General features: G+C 38.3%; 1 protein-coding gene across 1 annotated transcript in view; it reads right to left on the reverse strand.

Moving 5' to 3' along the window:
* Positions 1–7,004: 7,004 nt before the first annotated feature.
* LOC132152658 (N-chimaerin-like) overlaps positions 7,005–18,187 on the reverse strand; it is a 49,863-nt gene continuing 38,680 nt past the window's right edge. The window contains exons 8-13 of the mRNA XM_059561441.1: positions 17,426–17,510; positions 10,978–11,151; positions 10,398–10,475; positions 8,727–8,864; positions 8,220–8,325; positions 7,005–7,434 (exon numbers count right to left, since the gene is read on the reverse strand). Coding sequence (XP_059417424.1) covers positions 7,263–7,434; positions 8,220–8,325; positions 8,727–8,864; positions 10,398–10,475; positions 10,978–11,151; positions 17,426–17,510 — 753 coding nt within the window. The 3' untranslated portion in view covers positions 7,005–7,262. The remainder of the gene's footprint in view (positions 7,435–8,219; positions 8,326–8,726; positions 8,865–10,397; positions 10,476–10,977; positions 11,152–17,425; positions 17,511–18,187) is intronic.

An 18,187-nucleotide genomic window follows, 5' to 3' on the forward strand; every position in this document is an offset into this window, starting at 1 on the left:
AAAGGTTTGTTCAAAATAACAATCAAAATATTTTACGAGATGCTTTATTTTCTGTCTTGAGGATTGCAAGTTTTTCAGTCCTTTTACCAAAATGTGAAAAATGTTGAAGTTCTACGTGCTATTATTTAAAATAAACAGTGTCCTTGGATCCAGAACTATTTAAGTCTTTGTTAAATAGTTATAAGCATGAACCAAACCAACTAGCTATGAGGTGAGTCGCAACATTACAAATTTGAAGCAAAAAAATACATAAATAAAAAATGGCCATGAAAGACAAAGTCTGTGTACCGAAAAGCTTTAATGAGCGAAATAACTACAATCCCATGATACAATCCCAAAAGTTGTGGGCTGATGGCTTTAACAAAAACATACTATTGATTAACAACCTCATAGATCAAAGCCGGTCTGTCCTTAGAGGTTTATAAGCTATCGTTAAAAAATCAAAACACCTATAGACCTTATGCGTCAGAAAAACAAGTGAGCAGCCATCTTTAGATATTTATCTGTGAACTTCTGTTTTTGCGGTAGCTCTAGCATCACTGTTAAAGGAGTCATATGATGTTAATTTTAAAAAGAAATTCTCTTTGAGAAGCTCTACAAGCTCTTGGTGCATAAAGAAGATCTGTAAAGTTGCAAAGACTAAAGTCTCAAATCCAAAAAGATACAGTATTCTTTATAAAAGTTAAGAGTCAACCACTCCTACCTAAAACGGCTCATTCAAACACACCCCACATGTCAATGTCACTATGTGGGATGATTTGCATAACAGCTCCCAAAGAAAGAAGGCATAACTTATTCTCGCTGTTGCCGCTGTCCCCATGTAGACACTGTGTTTCTTTGTGAAATCAAAACTACTTTGTTTGGCCTTCCAGAAGAGGACACGACTAGAAATCAGTGGTTAAGTTGTATTTACAACACTGTTCCAGAACAGTTCAACCCAAATATGCAGGGCCCGGTTCCCCAAAACGTTCTTATCGCTAAGTAGTTCTTAACCTATTTCTTAAACTCTCTCTTAACGTTATGGCACGATTCCCGACACGTTCGTGCGCTAAGTATATCTTCTGTAAGTCACACTTTCGTAAGGTTGGTCTGTACCATTCGTAAGCTCTCTCTTAGCGTTGTTTAAGCTCAAGACGCTAGTCACCGCCACTGTGCAGCAGTCTTTAGAAATCAGCGCAGTCAACAAGTCAAACTATGGTATGACAACAATGATTTTATGTTATGGACATTTTAAGACTCATAATAAATTATGTTCGCAATGGATACAGGCCTATTTATGAAGTTGACTTTATGTGGTATCGGAACTAATATGGTGGTAATTAGCCTAGGCTTTTTCGTAATGTAATTAAAGCGAATTGGCAATCACTTTTGATAATTAAAATCTGGCAAAAAATTTGGCTCTAAATGGCTAAGATCTATAAATGTGTAAGCATGGTGGTGTCCAGTAAGCGACCAACTATGGCAGCGATCCAACGTGTCCTTGTATTGAATCAAAGACGGAGTCTGACTCGGAACCCTTTAGTCCATGTCAATTTTTTTATTCGGCAAAACTTAAGCCCTTTTGACATTTTGCCTGATGTGGCTATATAAAAAAAAATTGCCTCCCAAGACAGCTCATTATGGAGCTGCTGGACCATCTCAGAACTGCGCTTGCCAGGCTAACATGGCGGAATTTTGCTTTAAGCCTTGAAGTCCAGCTGCTTGCAGCGCTACGTTTTTTTTTTTTTTTTTTGCAACAGAGAGCTTCATCGAGGTCCTGGGAGAGGGCTACGGCCTAATCAAGACCTCGGTGTGGAGGTGCCTCCACACTGTCACCAACGCCCTTCTGCGCCATGCCGGTGAATACATCCTGGTGGATGGCACACTCATCCCTATCGCCAATTCATCAGTGATTGATCAGGCGTAGGCTACTTATCGCGAAAAGGATACGTGGCCATAAATGTGCAGATTATAGTGGAACATAGGGGTGTGATCTCTGACCTGGTGGCAAGGTCCAGCAAAACTTCTAGTTCCTTTGACGAGAAGCTTGGTGCCTTTTTTACGTTGCTTCCCCACCATATTTTGTATCTAACTCTCTCTCTCTCTCTCTCTCTGTTCATTGTAGATAGGTTGCTTTTTATTGAAAACATTAACCAATGGCAATCAATAGGCCTACCACATTAAACAGAAGTAACTGCAGCTTGCCAGTCAATTCTGATTGTAAAGTACCTTACCATTCATATAAAAGTGTATTATATAATTTTTAGAAGCCGTTAAACCCATGTCAAGAAGCGGCACAAGTGGCACAACAGGATAAGGAGGGTGGATGATTAGCGAGGGATACCCGGTTCGAGTGAACATATTACTGACCATTTGATAATTGAATTTATAGTCTATATTCTACTGATAACTTAAACTATATTTAAATAAATGTTACTGAAATAATTTGAGGAATGTTTCATTTGCATAGAACGTGTCTTTCTTAACGCTGTATTGCACCTTCGCGTGAAGTGGAAAATCGATTCCTGAGCAATCGATGCCAACTAATTCAGCACCCTCACTCGGGACAGTGCTCTTGTAACGTCGGACGTTAGAGGCAGCGTGTTAAGAAGTTTCCTAAGGGACACTTCGGGGAACACACTTAGGGAATGTGACTGCACACCTTCACACATCTCTAACCTTTTTATTAAGTTTGCAGATGACACGACTGTGGTGGGTCTCATTAACAACAAAGATGAGACAAACTACAGGAGCGAGGTGAGCTGCCTGGCCGGGTGGTGCAGTGACAACAATCTCTCTCTGAACATGGAGAAGACGAAGGAGATTGTTGTAGACTTCAGGAGAGCACACACTCAGCACGTTCCTCTGACCATCAACGGTGCGACTGTGGAGAGAGTGAGCAGCACCAAGTTCCTGGGTGTGCACATCACAGAGGACCTCTCCTGGACTGAAAACACAGCAGCACTGGCCAAGAAATCAAATCAGCATCTCTACTTCCTCCGCAAACTGAGGAGAGCCAGAGCCCCGCCCCCCCCATCATGTACACCTTCTACAGAGGCACCATCGAGAGCATCCCGATGAGCTGCATCACTGTTTGGTATGGCACCTGCAATGCGTCCTGCCGAAAGACTCTGCAACGCATAGTGAGAGCAGCTGAGAAGATCATTGGTGTCACTCTCCCGTCCCTCCAGGACATTTATGGAACCCGTCTCACCCGCAAAGCCCTCTGCATCGCAGGTGATCCCACTCACCCATCACACAGCTTCTTCAGCCTGCTGCCATCAGGGAGGAGACTGCGGAGTCTCCAGGCCAGGACCAGCAGACTGAAGGACAGCTTCATCCACCAGGCTGTCAGGAAGCTGAACTCACTCCCGAACTTGCCCCCCCTCCCCTCTTCTGCCCCCGGCACCACTGAACTATGAACCCCCGCCCCCCAGATCCCTCCCCCCCACTAATATACGTTGACATGCACCAGTCACTTTGTGCAGCATTGGTCTGCTCACTACCTCATTCTCCATGGAACTGACATCATTCCACTACCTCATCAGTCAGTTAAATAAAATAACTGCTCTTGAGCCCTTTGCCACTTTAAGACTTAATAAGCTTTTGTTTTTGCACTAAATAATATTTTATCTGCACTGTTGTTCACTTCATTGATTTGCACTCTATCTGCCTTTTGCCTTGCGCTGCTTAATTTAACTTTATTTTTAATTTTATTATATGTCTTTTTTAACATTCCGTTATTGTATAGTTGTATCTACATTTTATATTTTGATCTAGATTTTTAGGCTTTAATGTTAATGTCATCTGTGTGCACCGGGGGTCTGAGAGTAACGCAATTTCAATTCTCTGTATGTATGTACTTTACATGTGGAAGAATTGACAATAAAGCAGACTTGAACTTGAACTTAAACTTGAACATAAACAACTTTGGTAAGATATATCTTTCAAGGTCTTCTTAGCGCGCCAAGAGTGAGCGTTATCGGGGGAACCGGGCCCAGATGTCTGCAGCACATTTTGCGGAGGATGAGGACTGTTTATTGTGAGAGTAGCCTACAGAGTCGGTGTCTGTTTCTATAAAGTGGGGCAGTTTCAACATTGCAAGGACAGTCTGGTGCTTCTGACACACAGCCTGTAAGTACGTTTTCATATTTAAATAATTTGCCAATGATGATTCAAACGTGAGTTTTGAGCAGTGTAGAGTAGCGCTTGTTGTTTGTCGTTTCTCAGATCACAAATGCAGACATGGTTTTATGTTTATGTGGCACAATATGCAACCCAACACATAAAAACACAGTATGAGTCATTATAATCAGTAATTATGTGCCACTGGATGCAACAAATGCCTCATTTGTAATGTGTTTTATAGTTTTTTTGCACTGGGTATCACACACTGTGTTAAGACACAGGGCATCACAATATGTTAAGGGGTGTACCATTTCCGTCACACACTTGAGGTATTCAGCCAATGACAATGCACTGGATAGCTGGCCAATAAGACCACACCTCGCTTTTTAGAACAATGAGCTTTGTAAAGAGTTTTTTTTTTACCTTACACATTGCATTACACCAAATACACAAAATAATGTTTTAAAGCAACATCATATGACCATTTAAAAGGTAATACAACCCGAATTCCGGAAAAGTTGGGACGTTTTTTAAATTTTAATAAAATGAAAACTAAAAGACTTTCAAATCACATGAGCCAATATTTTATTCACAATAGAACATAGATAACATAGCAAATGTTTAAACTGAGAAAGTTTACAATTTTATGCACAAAATGAGCTCATTTCAATTTTGATTTTTGCTACATGTCTCAAAATAGTTGGGACGGGGCATGTTTACCATGGTGTAGCATCTCCTTTTCTTTTCAAAACAGTTTAAAGACGTCTGGGCATTGAGGCTATGAGTTGCTGGAGTTTTGCTGTTGGAATTTGGTCCCATTCTTGCCTTATATAGATTTCCAGCTGCTGAAGAGTTCGTGGTCGTCTTTGACGTATTTTTCGTTTAATGATGCGCCAAATGTTCTCTATAGGTGAAAGATCTGGACTGCAGGCAGGCCAGGTTAGCACCCGGACTCTTCTACGACGAAGCCATGCTGTTGTTATAGCTGCAGTATGTGGTTTTGCATTGTTCTGCTGAAATAAACAAGGCCTTCCCTGAAATAGACGTTGTTTGGAGGGAAGCATATGTTGCTCTAAAACCTTTATATACCTTTCAGCATTCACAGAGCCTTCCAAAACATGCAAGCTGCCCATACCGTATGAACTTATGCACCTCCATACCATCAGAGATGCTGGCTTTTGAACTGAACGCTGATAACATGCTGGAAGGTCTCCCTCCTCTTTAGCCCGGAGGACACGGCGTCCGTAATTTCCAACAAGAATGTCAAATTTGGACTCGTCTGACCATAAAACACTATTCCACTTTGAAATAGTCCATTTTAAATGAGCCTTGGCCCACAGGACACAACGGCGCTTCTGGACCATGTTCACATATGGCTTCCTTTTTGCATGATTGTGTTTACCGACAGTGGTTTCTGAAAGTATTCCTGGGCCCATTTAGTAATGTCATTGACACAATCATGCCGATGAGTGATGCAGTGTCGTCTGAGAGCCCGAAGACCACGGCATCCAATAAAGGTCTCCGGCCTTGTCCCTTACGCACAGAGATTTCTCCAGTTTCTCTGAATCTTTTGATGATGTTATGCACTGTAGATGATGAGATTTGCAAAGCCTTTGCAATTTGACGTTGAGGAACATTGTTTTTAAAGTTTTCCACAATTTTTTTATGCAGTCTTTCACAGATTGGAGAGCCTCTGCCCATCTTTACTTCTGAGAGACTCTGCTTCTCTAAGACAAAGCTTTTATAGCTAATCATGTTACAGACCTGATATCAATTAACTTAATTAATCATTAGATGTTCTCCCAGCTGAATCTTTTCAAAACTGCTTGCTTTTTTAGCCATTTGTTGCCCCCGTGCCAACTTTTTTGAGACCTGTAGCAGGCATTAAATTTTAAATGAGCTAATTAAGTGCATAAAAGTGTAAAATTTCTCAGTTTAAACATTTGCTACGTTATCTATGTTCTATTGTGAATAAAATATTGGCTCATGTGATTTGAAATTCCTTTAGTTTTCATTTTATTAAAATTTAAAAAACGTCCCAACTTTTCCGGAATTCGGGTTGTAAACTAGTTAATTGGATTTACTTATTGTATAGTTAACGAAAGTTATCATGTGCATTGTAAGCAGATGTCATAACAAACATCAGTAGACCGGTAAGATTGTAATACGAGTTCAGTCATAAACCTTAATGGTGCAGAAATATGAGCGTGGTGTTGAAAAGGGGTGGAGCTACTTAAGGTCTATAGAAAAAATAAATGGGATATATATTATGGAATACATTTCAAATACTATTTAACATAAAACAAAAATTACATTTCAACACATTTCTTTTGAATAAACTGACCCAGAACACTGTACTAAAAGTACATTTTAATAAATTAACATATTCATGCTTAAATCAAATAGAAAAACACAAAACCAAAAAACATCAAGCAGTCATGTGAGTGCAAGAGTGTTTTCTAAAGGCAAGTCTAAGGTCAAGGATCCTGAAATGTACATGGACTGTAAATATTCTTCCTGTCTACAGCAGAAGTAACTGTTTCGGCATGTGAAGGCAGAACAGAGTCAGATCAACTGAACAGAAGGAATAAAAAAACAACCAAAAATTAAAACAAATCAGAGATTTTGAAACACTTTACCTGCTGAGCCACAAATCTATCAAAGATAAACATTCATGGCATGTACATACATGAATAACAAACCTCTCATATTTGAGCCGAAGGAGCAGTGTGAATAAAGACTGAGCATTGAGTTTATACATCAGGCCTCCACCATGCCACCATCTTTATTTACGACTCTTCAGATAAAGTATCTCCAAAACTGACAATATCAAATTCACAATGTTTTACAAAAACAAAACAAAAGAGCCTGTTTGGAACAGAAACACGATCTGCCAGACGCAACGGAGCAATGCCATCCCATAATAATCCTGAAGTACGCCACAGCCTTCAGCGACCCCCGACAAAAATGGGGAGGAAGACATGCAAGAAACAGGAAAAAAACACATCAGGCAAGAAGTGTTAGTAAGTACAGCTCCAAAAAATGTACTATCATACAAGAGTCCTTCATATTCAAGTCCAGACCGAGTCTGAGTAGAAGAGCACAGCTCAGAGCTGCGGTGAACAGTACAGAGGTTCATTCACGTCAGCGTGATGCTAGAAGAGGATGTCTTCATTCTTGATGAGTAACTCCAGCACCTGCCTCTGGTAGCGGATGTCGTTCAGAGCCGTCATGGCGTCCAGATCAGGCGCCCGCATCAGAGTCGGCCCGAATACTATCCCCAGATTCTCAGCGTTCATCAGGTTATCCTTCTCGTTCTGAGTTACCCTGCAGACAAAAATGATCATTTTAGCAGGAAAAGTTTGTGAATATGGTACAAAACTAATAGATCTATTAGGAAAATTGTGCAAGGTTTAAAGTAAAACACTAATATGTACAGATTTGGAAGTAAAAAAACAATTGTAACACAAACTGATGCAAACAGACATTCCCACAGTTCCCTGAGTGACACTACATTTGACCCGCCCCCCCCCCCCATAATTTTTTGTTACATTTTATGTTGTTTTTTGCATTATCTTATTGCGATGCATGTTACCATGATGGTGTTTTGTATTTGTGTGAATCACACTGTTTTGCTTCTACACTATATATTAGTATTTACCTCCTCAGCTTATGGAAAAGCTGCTTGTGATGAACTCATTGTGAATTCAAAATGTCGCGTGAGTGAATTACCTGCATCTGTGCATCTCTCTCTACAAACACTGAAGCTGTAAGTTTAGTCGCTTCAAAAACTATGATTTCACCTCCTCATTGCTGAGAAATATAATGTAGCAATTCAGTAGCAGCTATTTTATTAATAAATTGACAGCAAGTTTCTGTGTGTCAATGAAAGCAGCGCATTAATATAGCACAGTGATTAAACGGACTCGGACTACCTGCGCAAGAATGTATATAGATTTATATTTGGGTTAAGTTCTGGCAATCACTGCTGTTGTTAAATGTCTGTTATTTTATACTATAAAAAAAGAAAAAGTTTGTGTTCAAAGGAAAAAAGGATCTCAGATGACTGAATGATGACAGATTTTCACTGGATTTTATTGAAGGTTTCTCACCTCTTTAAATGTGCCATGAGATATCGCAGTGTCTCACAGTGCGCAGGAGGCAGCTGCTTCACAGCTTCGTGTAGAGCTTCCAAACGCTCGTCTGGGTCTGTCAGCTCTGACACAAACAAACAAACTAGCAGGTCAAAAACTTTCCTCTGTCTCAACACATCTGCAGTATGACTGTCAAACAGATCTGTAGGCTCCGTTTCAAAACACAGCAGGCAGCAAGGCTTCTGAACATCAAATTGAATATTATATGAGCTGCTCTATTTTCTGTTTATTACATTTGAGTTCTGCAGCTTTCTCTATCCCCGTACCAACATTTTGGACAACTTTGAAGTCTAAAACCCTGGTGTGATTATTTTCGAAGAATAAACATTAATGCACAGCATTGCAATTATCGCGTGCTTATGATGCATCCAGCTTTTTTTCTTCAATAAACAGAGGTGAAATATAGGGAAAGAGACAGAATTGAGTGTCAGACACTGTTAATGAAACGTGGAGCGTGAGACTCACTCGCAGCCTCGATGAAGCGTGGATATGCGTCATATGTGATGACGGGGATCGGCAGGTCCCTGAAGTAGAGTTTAAGAGCACCTGTGATGACGTTGATGTCTTCATAGACGTTTACGGAGATGTCTGCTTTCTCTCCATCTGAACACATTCACACACACACACACACACACACACACACACACACACACACACACACACACACACACACACACACACACACACACACAAACACTCAGATCAAAGACACACTCCAGGGAGAGTCAGTCCTGTGCTGCTGAAACTGCACTTATCTGCTCTGACAGCGCTCTTGTTTGCTCTAGGGACTGAACATGGAGACATTTAGCGAATTTGATCTTTTTCTGAGCTTGTGAGAATACTTCTGTACTGTGATGCTGCAGTGTTTTAATGCCATAGAACTGCTTCTGTATTTCAAGTGTTCAGTGTTATTTCAGTATTATTTAAACACTACCGGCCAAACATTTGAAGTCTTTCAAATTTATCTGAAAGAAATCTTTTATGCCCACCAAGGCTGTATTTATTTGAACAAAAATAAATATAGGAAAACCATGAAATATTATTACAGTTGAAAACATTTTTAGTTTATTCCTGTGATGCAAAGTCACATGACCCTTCAGAAATCATTCTAATGATTGAGACATTTCTTATTGTTAAAAACAGTTGGTGCTGCTTAATATTTTTGTGGAAACAACTGGAATGAATCTTTTCATAAAAGGAATAAATTACATTTTATTATTAATATTATTACAATAGAAAACTATTTGTAATACCATTTCACTATATATAAAATGCAGCCTTGGTGAGCATAAGAGACATCTGGTAATGTATACTATTATAGTATTTATTAATATTTATAACTGCCTTTAATTATTATTATTTATATATTTTTAATTTTATTTTAAGATTACGTTTTAGTGATTTTGTTACATTTATTATTATTTAAAAAAATGTTTTAGTTTTAGTAATTTTTGCACTTCAACTTAAAATTTATATTTTAAAGTTTTTCATTTAATATATTTCATTTAATCTGAGCTTTATTTCAATTAACAAAAAGAAGAAAAAAAAAAACAAACAATAAAAGTAAAAATTGTGAATAGTAAAAAATTTAAATCCCTGACGTGTTAAATAAATAAATAAATAAATAAATAAATAAATAAATAAATAAAACATCCAAGCGAATAAACAAAAATTCCTGGAGATTTTTTTTAATCCACATTTCTTGGAGTGGTACTGGATATTTTGCAGTCTTTATCAGATCTCTCCTTGTACTGAACTGACTGCACAGCCGTCACAGCGTTCAGGAGAAACCTGTAGAGATCACATGATTTCTTTCTCTCTAGCTTGTTCATATCCCCTCTCACTTTCTCTGATACTGTCCTCATGTAATCAGAGACATTATGAAACAGTAATGCATATGAATACTAACAGATGGGTGAAAATCCTCCTACAAATGTGCCACTTCGCATTACATAAACCCACAGCTCTATACGCAAGACAAAGACTGACCTAAAAAAGCAGCAGCGAGCATGTGTATGGGATTTATCAGGATTACACACACAGATACGTGTGTAGGTGAGTGTGTGTGTGTGTGTGTAGGGATGTGGGGGTTGTGGAGGATCAGTACGGCACACAATAAGACAAAACGCCACTCACCTCTGTCGAACGCTAACTTCACATCTTCAATAAAGTCGCTGAATCCAGAGATTCGATAGAGACCCTCTGACTTCAAACCTGAGAGACAAGACAAGCAAGCAGTTTCTGTTCATTATTTGTTTATTAGAAAATCTGATCTTGTGAAAAAAAAAAAAATAATAATAATAATTATAATTATAAAATAAATAATAATGGGCGGAACAAAACAAACAAAAAAATTTATAAAAAAAATAAATAAAATAATAATGGGCTGAAGAACTACAACAAAAAATCCACTGGTCATAATATTGGCTATCAGTATAAGCAATCTTTTTTTTTATTAGAAAGATATATATATATATATCTATATATACCACTGACCATGTTGAGAATAAGAATAATACAAAATAATAAAAAGCAATAAAAACAATAATATATATATATTTTTTTTATCAGAAACACAACAACAAAAAACAACACAACACAACAAAATCTGAACAAACAAACTCAACATAAAATATTCATAAAATAATATAAGCCACTGGCCATAAGTCAGTGTTAGCCTGTGTTTAGTGTAGATGATGGTCAGTGGTTAAGTCACCTCGGGCTTCGATCTCTCGTATGCACATGTCCACCACCATGGGTCGTGTAGTGTTATGAGCCTTGACCAGCGTGGTGAGGTCACAGCTGTACACCTTCTTCACGTGCTTCAGGTCCGGCTTGCAGTCATTGGGCACCATCTTCGAGCACTGCTTATGGACATTCAACCCACAGTCTGAGAAACACACACACACACACACACACACACACACACAAATCAAAAATCAAATACACTGCAGCTGACCAAACAACCCCATTCCAGTCTTAATGTCATCATTCCTTGTCAAAACAATGGCTGAATCAATCAGTGAATCCACTGTGTTCAGTCATATGCTGAAATCACAGAAGAAGTATGTTGTGTACAGCGCAGATATCTGATATCGATCCTGAGGCAGATGTGCTTTAGTTAAATAAGCTGAGCTTTCATTCTGGTTAATCGGTGACCTCTCCTGACCTCGGATCAGTGATGTCGGCGCCTCTGATTGGCTGATGGTGTCACCTTGGCGATGACAGAACATGCCAGGAATACGAATGGTGCCTTATAAAATAAGCATGAGCAATTTCAGGCAGCTAATAGCTTTATAACCCTAAAAAATTAATCTCTGAAAATTCTGGAGTATGAATAAAAAATAAAAATAAAAACGAAATAAACAATAGTTTACAGGATGGTTACTGTAAGCCAAAAATAAAAATTGTGTCTTCGTTTACTCCACGTCGTTTCAAACTTGTATGACTTTCTTTGTGTGGAACATGAAAGCAAATATTTAGAATAATTTGGGAAACCAAACAGTTTTGGTGACCATTGACTTACATTGGGTTTTTGTCCATACAGTTGAAAACAATAGAAACCAAAACTGCTTATTTACGAACATTCTTCAAAATAACCTTTTACATTCAGCAGAAGTTATACAGGTTTGAAATGACCTGAAAGTGAGAAAATGATGAGAGAATTGTAATTTTTTTGGTGTAACTATTCATTTGGTTATAAAACACTTCACCAAATATATATTTTCTTTTGAAATAAATAAATAAAAACTTAGTACAACATAACGTAGTTGTTTTCCTGTAAAAATAAGTGAACTCAAGACTAAAAACCTGAATCCATCAAAGACTATGTTGTTACAATTTACATTAAATGTGACAATTTAAGCAAGAACAACTGTACAAACATTTTACGTAAGAATGAGAAATCTACATCAATTTATATGAAAACGAGCTCTGAAAAATATAAAAATAAAAATCTGTTTCTCAAACATTTTCTGTCTTCCATTTGTGGGACAAACTGACTCGTGCTATTGGCTGTTGTTATGTTGAATAGAGCAATATTTTGATAGTGTTCCACTTTCTACCAGGAAATCACTAATAGCTTTAATGGCACACACAAACACACACACACACACACACACACACAATTATATAAATAAATAAATAAATAAATAAAAATGTGCTTTAAATTAGTTCTTTTAACCAGCAAAAACAAACCAACCCCCAACTGCTCCCATGCAACCAGGCCACACACACACACACACACACACACACACACACAAGCCCTCACAGCAGATGCAAATTTAAGCAAATCAGCTAATTAATATATAATGCGTCCTAAATGGGCCAGCTGCTTCAAAGCAAGTACCAGAGACAGAAAAAAAGACGACGTCCAAGAATGCAGAAAAATACAGACAATAAGCAGATGAATAAAAGACTGCGAGCGAGCTCAGGGCAGATGAGTGGGATGTTCAGAGAGCCACGCTAAAAACTAAGTGACCTGGAGGAGAGAGAGCGAGAGAGAGAGAGAGAGAGAGGGAGACAGAGTGAGAGAGAGAGACAGAGTGAGAGAGAGAGAGAGGGAGAGAGAGGGAGAGAGAGAGACAGAGTGGGAGAGAGAGACCGAGTGATTGAGCTGCTCTTCAGATCTGAACTCAAATGTACTGCTGGAGTGGGCAGTGATTGTCAGTCCTGGGGGCTTCAGCAGACCTCATTTCCTGCAATAAATGGGCCAAACGCGCTGCTCTCTGACTGCCTGCAAGATTTAAACCCATAAGACTGTCAGTCTGAATCCCTTCATCAGTCTTTGATTGTCTACTAAAGATCAATAACAATTAAGGATGATGGAAAGCAAAAATTGATCTTAAAATGCATGTGCTACGTTCTTAGAAATACAATATTCAATTTTTTCACACTCTCTTGACTATATATAAATGGCAAGTTACACCTTCCTTGAATCTTACTGTACACATCTTAATATAAAAAAACAAAACAATTCTTTTTTTAAGCGATTTACAAAAATGTTTTGTCATAGTGCTGCAAAAAGTATTATTCATAAACATGCCATTTGTAAATCATGAATATGGCGTTTTATTAAAGATGACATTATGTTTTATGTCATTTTTTAAATGTAATTGTCATTTAAGAGCTTAAGATGAAGTTAGATGAAGATGAAGTAACATTCATGAAAAAAAAAAAAAAAATCATGTTACATCTTTGACCCCATATTTTAATCATGCAGCTGGCGGCTGGTTTCCTTTTTTAACCTCGAAAACAATAAGAGGCAACAGACATTTTTCTTTCCTTTTGACTGCTGGAATTAGAAATAAGTCTAATCTAAACCATTACACGCGAATACTGAATTATTGGCTGACACTTATTGTAAAGATTCTGCAGTGTGTGATTTTAAAAAAGCCCCTTGAGCGACTCTGTCGTCCTGAGACTTCAGCCATGCAGAACGGTAATTATTTTTGAAGAAGAAGAGTGAGGTTTATGATAAGCGGAGGAGACAGGCTTTAATAGAGGGCACATCTCTAATGCATTCAGTCTGTTCGCTCGGGTCTGCCGAGCCCTTGTTCAGCAGAGGGGCTAGAGGTGACCCCTGGCCCACATGTGGACAGATACACATCAGGTCACACATGCATACAACAAACACATCTCTGTTTGAGAATGAGCACATGTTTGTGTGTAGTTTAGGCCTTTAGGAGAGCTAAAATAGCCATTCTGTTAAATGCATTATACGCTTTCACAGTTTCTGAGGCTGACTCTAAATCATAAATCATACTCATCCGTCCCAGAGCAGCACCTAATAAGCACCACCACACTCACTAAACAGGGCTCTATGCTTACTTTTATTTTTAGGAGCACTTGTGCTCTCAAGTTAGACTTCCCATTTACAAAGTAATATTACACTTAGAGATGCACGATAAACATCGGCACGATATTAATGCGCATCTCGTCAGTAAAACGTTTTTGCAATCAGCGGTAAATCTCTACACGTGCGTGATTTCTGACAAGCTGCGCAAAACCAAGATCATGTTCGGTCAGTGAACAACGGATCTGTGTAGTAAACGCTGCTTCACGTGAAATCACGCACGTGTAGAGATTAACCGCTGATTCCAAAACCGCTTTACTGACGAGATGCGCATTAATATCCGATATTTATCATGCATCCCTAATCGGACTCCTTAATGTGATTTACAGGGGCATTTTTTTCTAACTTTATTCAAAGTAAGTTATCTTTATGTCAAATCCAAAAGTGTATTTTTATAAGCTTTTTGTTAAATTTCTAATTCAAACAATGCAATACGAATAATAAGTTACCGATCAAATAAAATTACTACAGAGGTGGCACAGCAGAACACATAAGTGGCTTTTAGGTATTTACAGACATTTAATGAGGCTCAGAGGTTGCGTGAGTGCAATGAACTTCATAAATTCATGTTAGAATAATGCTAAAATATAAAATTGTGAGTATGGAAGTATTCAATGATTTAAATAACTGAAATGATACTTTAGAAATGAAACTAAAACTGCTATTAGGTGGTGGCAAGTTACTGATTTCAACAATGAATCATTTACTCAATTGATTCGTTCGAATGGCTGATTCATTCAGGAACAAAGCATATCTTTATAAATGGATAATTGAATTGACTCGTTGAAATGATTCGTTTAAAAACCCAGATTCATTCATAAACGAGACAACACTGTGTTTGAATGGAGATGTGCAGAGGGTTTTTTTTTTAACTATTTTAGTTGTCAAAATAGAGCAACATCAGGCAATACTTTTACAGTCAGACAATGTAAGACAAGTAACTTAATATTAACTTTTTGTTTATTGCAATCACTCTTACTTGCCAACAATCCCCTGCTGTTACAGTTACATTAATGATAACATACTGTACATGCAACTGTGACGTACCAGGTTACACTACGATAGCATCAGCCTCCTTCTCTGTACTGTGTAGGATAATATCAGCCTTATCTGGCTCATTTTCTGTCGTTTCTATAATGCTATCGTTCCTGTCATCTGTTTGCAGTGTCACCAGAAGCAGCAGCAGCTTCAGGGGCAGGCTTACGAAAACACTGAAAGAGTAATCATTTTAATATCTCACATGAGTTCATTTCAAGCTTGCACACTCAATGCTGCACAAAAGTTGCACAACAACAACAGTCGTCAAAAGTAACACAGCCCGTTTATCAAAAAGTCTGTACTTCGTAACACAGAAACGGTGAATTTATGAATGAACGTGTGAAAGGTTAGTCAGTCACAAAAGGATGTTATGTATGCGTGGGTATACGCAAATCCTTGACCTTTCCTAGTGGGTATAGAGCGTACACCTGCGAATCACATAGACTACACCACTGGCCCAGAGTCAATATCCATATAACACATTACAAATACAGGCTTCGTGTTACCCAAAAGTATTATAGGAGCAAACATCTTTGGTGAAATTCAGACGTCTTCTTTTTTCATGTGAGAATGCTTTGAGCTCTCCTGAAATCCTCTCACACTCACTGTGTGACCCAGTGCTGCTACCAGCCCTGAATGTTAATGTGTGTGTGTGTGTGTGTGTGTGTGTGTGTGAAGTGGAGCTGGTTGTGAGCTCTCAGCTCCTCTTCTCATTATTAAGACATGCCAGCTTTGTTTTCAGTCTCTGCCATGATGGACTGGGCTGAGTGGGAGGAGGGGGATCTTTATCCTCTCATGAGGCAATGTGGCACAACATGCCTGGGCACTGGGGCTGGCACGCTGGCAGACAGCCAAAACAATAGCTCCCAGTCTCACTCTCAGACCAAAAGCAAGAGAAAGAAGAAAGCATGTCAGATCACAACGCTGAATGCAAATCTCTACATCAAATGAGATTTCACTGCCCTAGATTCTGCTGGCATCACATAATGAGAGAAAGAGAGAGAGAGAATGATATGAGTAGAGGTGAGGAAAAGAGGTGGATACAAGTAGCATAAGAGGGTCTCAGAATAAGGGATTTTAAACACAAGCTGCTTTCAAAATAGGTCCATGCATTATTCATGAAGCCCATTCATGAAAACATGTGTGTCACTCACATTATCCTATAAATAAATCATTCAAACAAAAACAACCAACCACAATATCATTCCTCAAAGAAAAATAAAGTGAATTTAACAGAGGTTAGAACTTCTAATATGTATTTAAAAATGTCTAAATGATGGAAATTTTACCTCTAGCATGATAATGAAAACAGAGACTAAAACATGATAAATTAAACCACTATTCATGAAATAAATGCATGCATAAATCAAACCATTGAAATGGTTCAATCTCACTATAAATGGCTGAAAGTGGAGGCACACTCTTTTAAAATAATGTTTCTCTAAATGAGGAATAAAACATAAGTCTTCATCAGTCTGTTATCATCATAATGTTGTCACCTATCAGCATTCAGTCTGTTTCTTGCAGATGTAAGCCAGTCTATTGCCTCCACAAGCAAATGAGCTTTAACATACACATCAGCCAGAGCCACACACTGACCTACATGAGCTCTGAGTGTGTGTGTGTGTGTGTGTGTGTGTGTGCGTGTGTGTGAATAAACACACAATCAGCTCTGCATGAGCATCATAGCTGAGATATATGCACTGCCCTAATGTCATCAGGAGAAGCTAGTGAACACTTCAGAGGGGGTTCAGGGGGGGGGGTTAACAGCTTTAATGACACACTAATTACACTGCATCTATACACACAAGGGCATATCACTGTACACCATTATAATCATGGAGAACCCCCAACTTTTAATATTTTTTCATGCCAGCATCTTGATTGATTTCAGAAACGGTTTTCCTAATTGAATGGTTTCCTACGGTCTTAATAATAAAGGTTTTTTTGGGGGGCATCTGTGGTTCCCTGAAGAACCTTTAACATTCATAGAACCTTTCCATTCCACAACAGTTTCTTTACAGCAGAAAGGGTTCTTTAGATTATTCAAATGTTTTTCACACAAAGAAAATGCACCACTGTAAAAACCTCTTTAGGAACATTTGTTTAAGACTGCTATACAAACCGAGTGAATGCATGTAAATATAAAATAATAAAGATATAATAAAATAAACATGTTAGTCGTATCTAAGTAATAACTGCATAATAACTATGTAATTGGTGGAAAGCATGTATTCTAAGGTGAGTTTGCATGGGGTGTGTGTTGATGTACCTGCACATTTGACTCCCTGAGCGATGAGTCCCCACATGAAGTTGGCACAGTACTCACACCAGTGTGGCCCTCTGAAGGTGTGCACCTGCAGGACAACACACAAACACAGTGACATACAAATCAACCTCTGCTCCTCTGAGCCGCTTTCCTCCTGCTAATAGAGATGAATGTGCGATTAGAGACACGAGCAGTGCTGTTTAATCCAATCTCAATTAATCACCAGCCAGAGCGAGAGAGAGAGAGAGAGAGAGAGGGGCATTAATCAGAGGCTCTCTCCTCTCCACCAGGTAACAACTCCTCCAATCAGACGCGTGTATGAGCTCCTGCAGGACGGGACCGTGGCTCTCTGAGCTCCTGTAGGACCTGGCAGGGTTTACTATCCTAACAGAAGAGCCATCTTACAGTAGATGATGAAATCACTGTACATCACTCCGACATCAACATCAGAAGTGCCCTATTTACATAGAAAAGAGCTCGGAGGAATTTAAATGATTCATTATTTTAGCTTTTAGCGCTTTATGGAGAAGAGGACAAAGAAAAGCACGACGCTTTTAACCGATCAACTCAATATTTAACTTGCATTTATTTATGCAGTAAATAATTAGTATTTTTAACATAAATAAATGTAAGATATAATACAATTACATATATTATATACACATTATATACAACCCCCATATATATATATATATATAATTATTCATAAAAATAATATATTTTTTTAACAAAAAAAGTTTCACTTACTTCTTATTTATTAGTTGA

This window comes from Carassius carassius, chromosome 11 (assembly GCF_963082965.1).
Source record: "Carassius carassius chromosome 11, fCarCar2.1, whole genome shotgun sequence".
Classification (NCBI taxonomy): domain Eukaryota; kingdom Metazoa; phylum Chordata; class Actinopteri; order Cypriniformes; family Cyprinidae; genus Carassius; species Carassius carassius.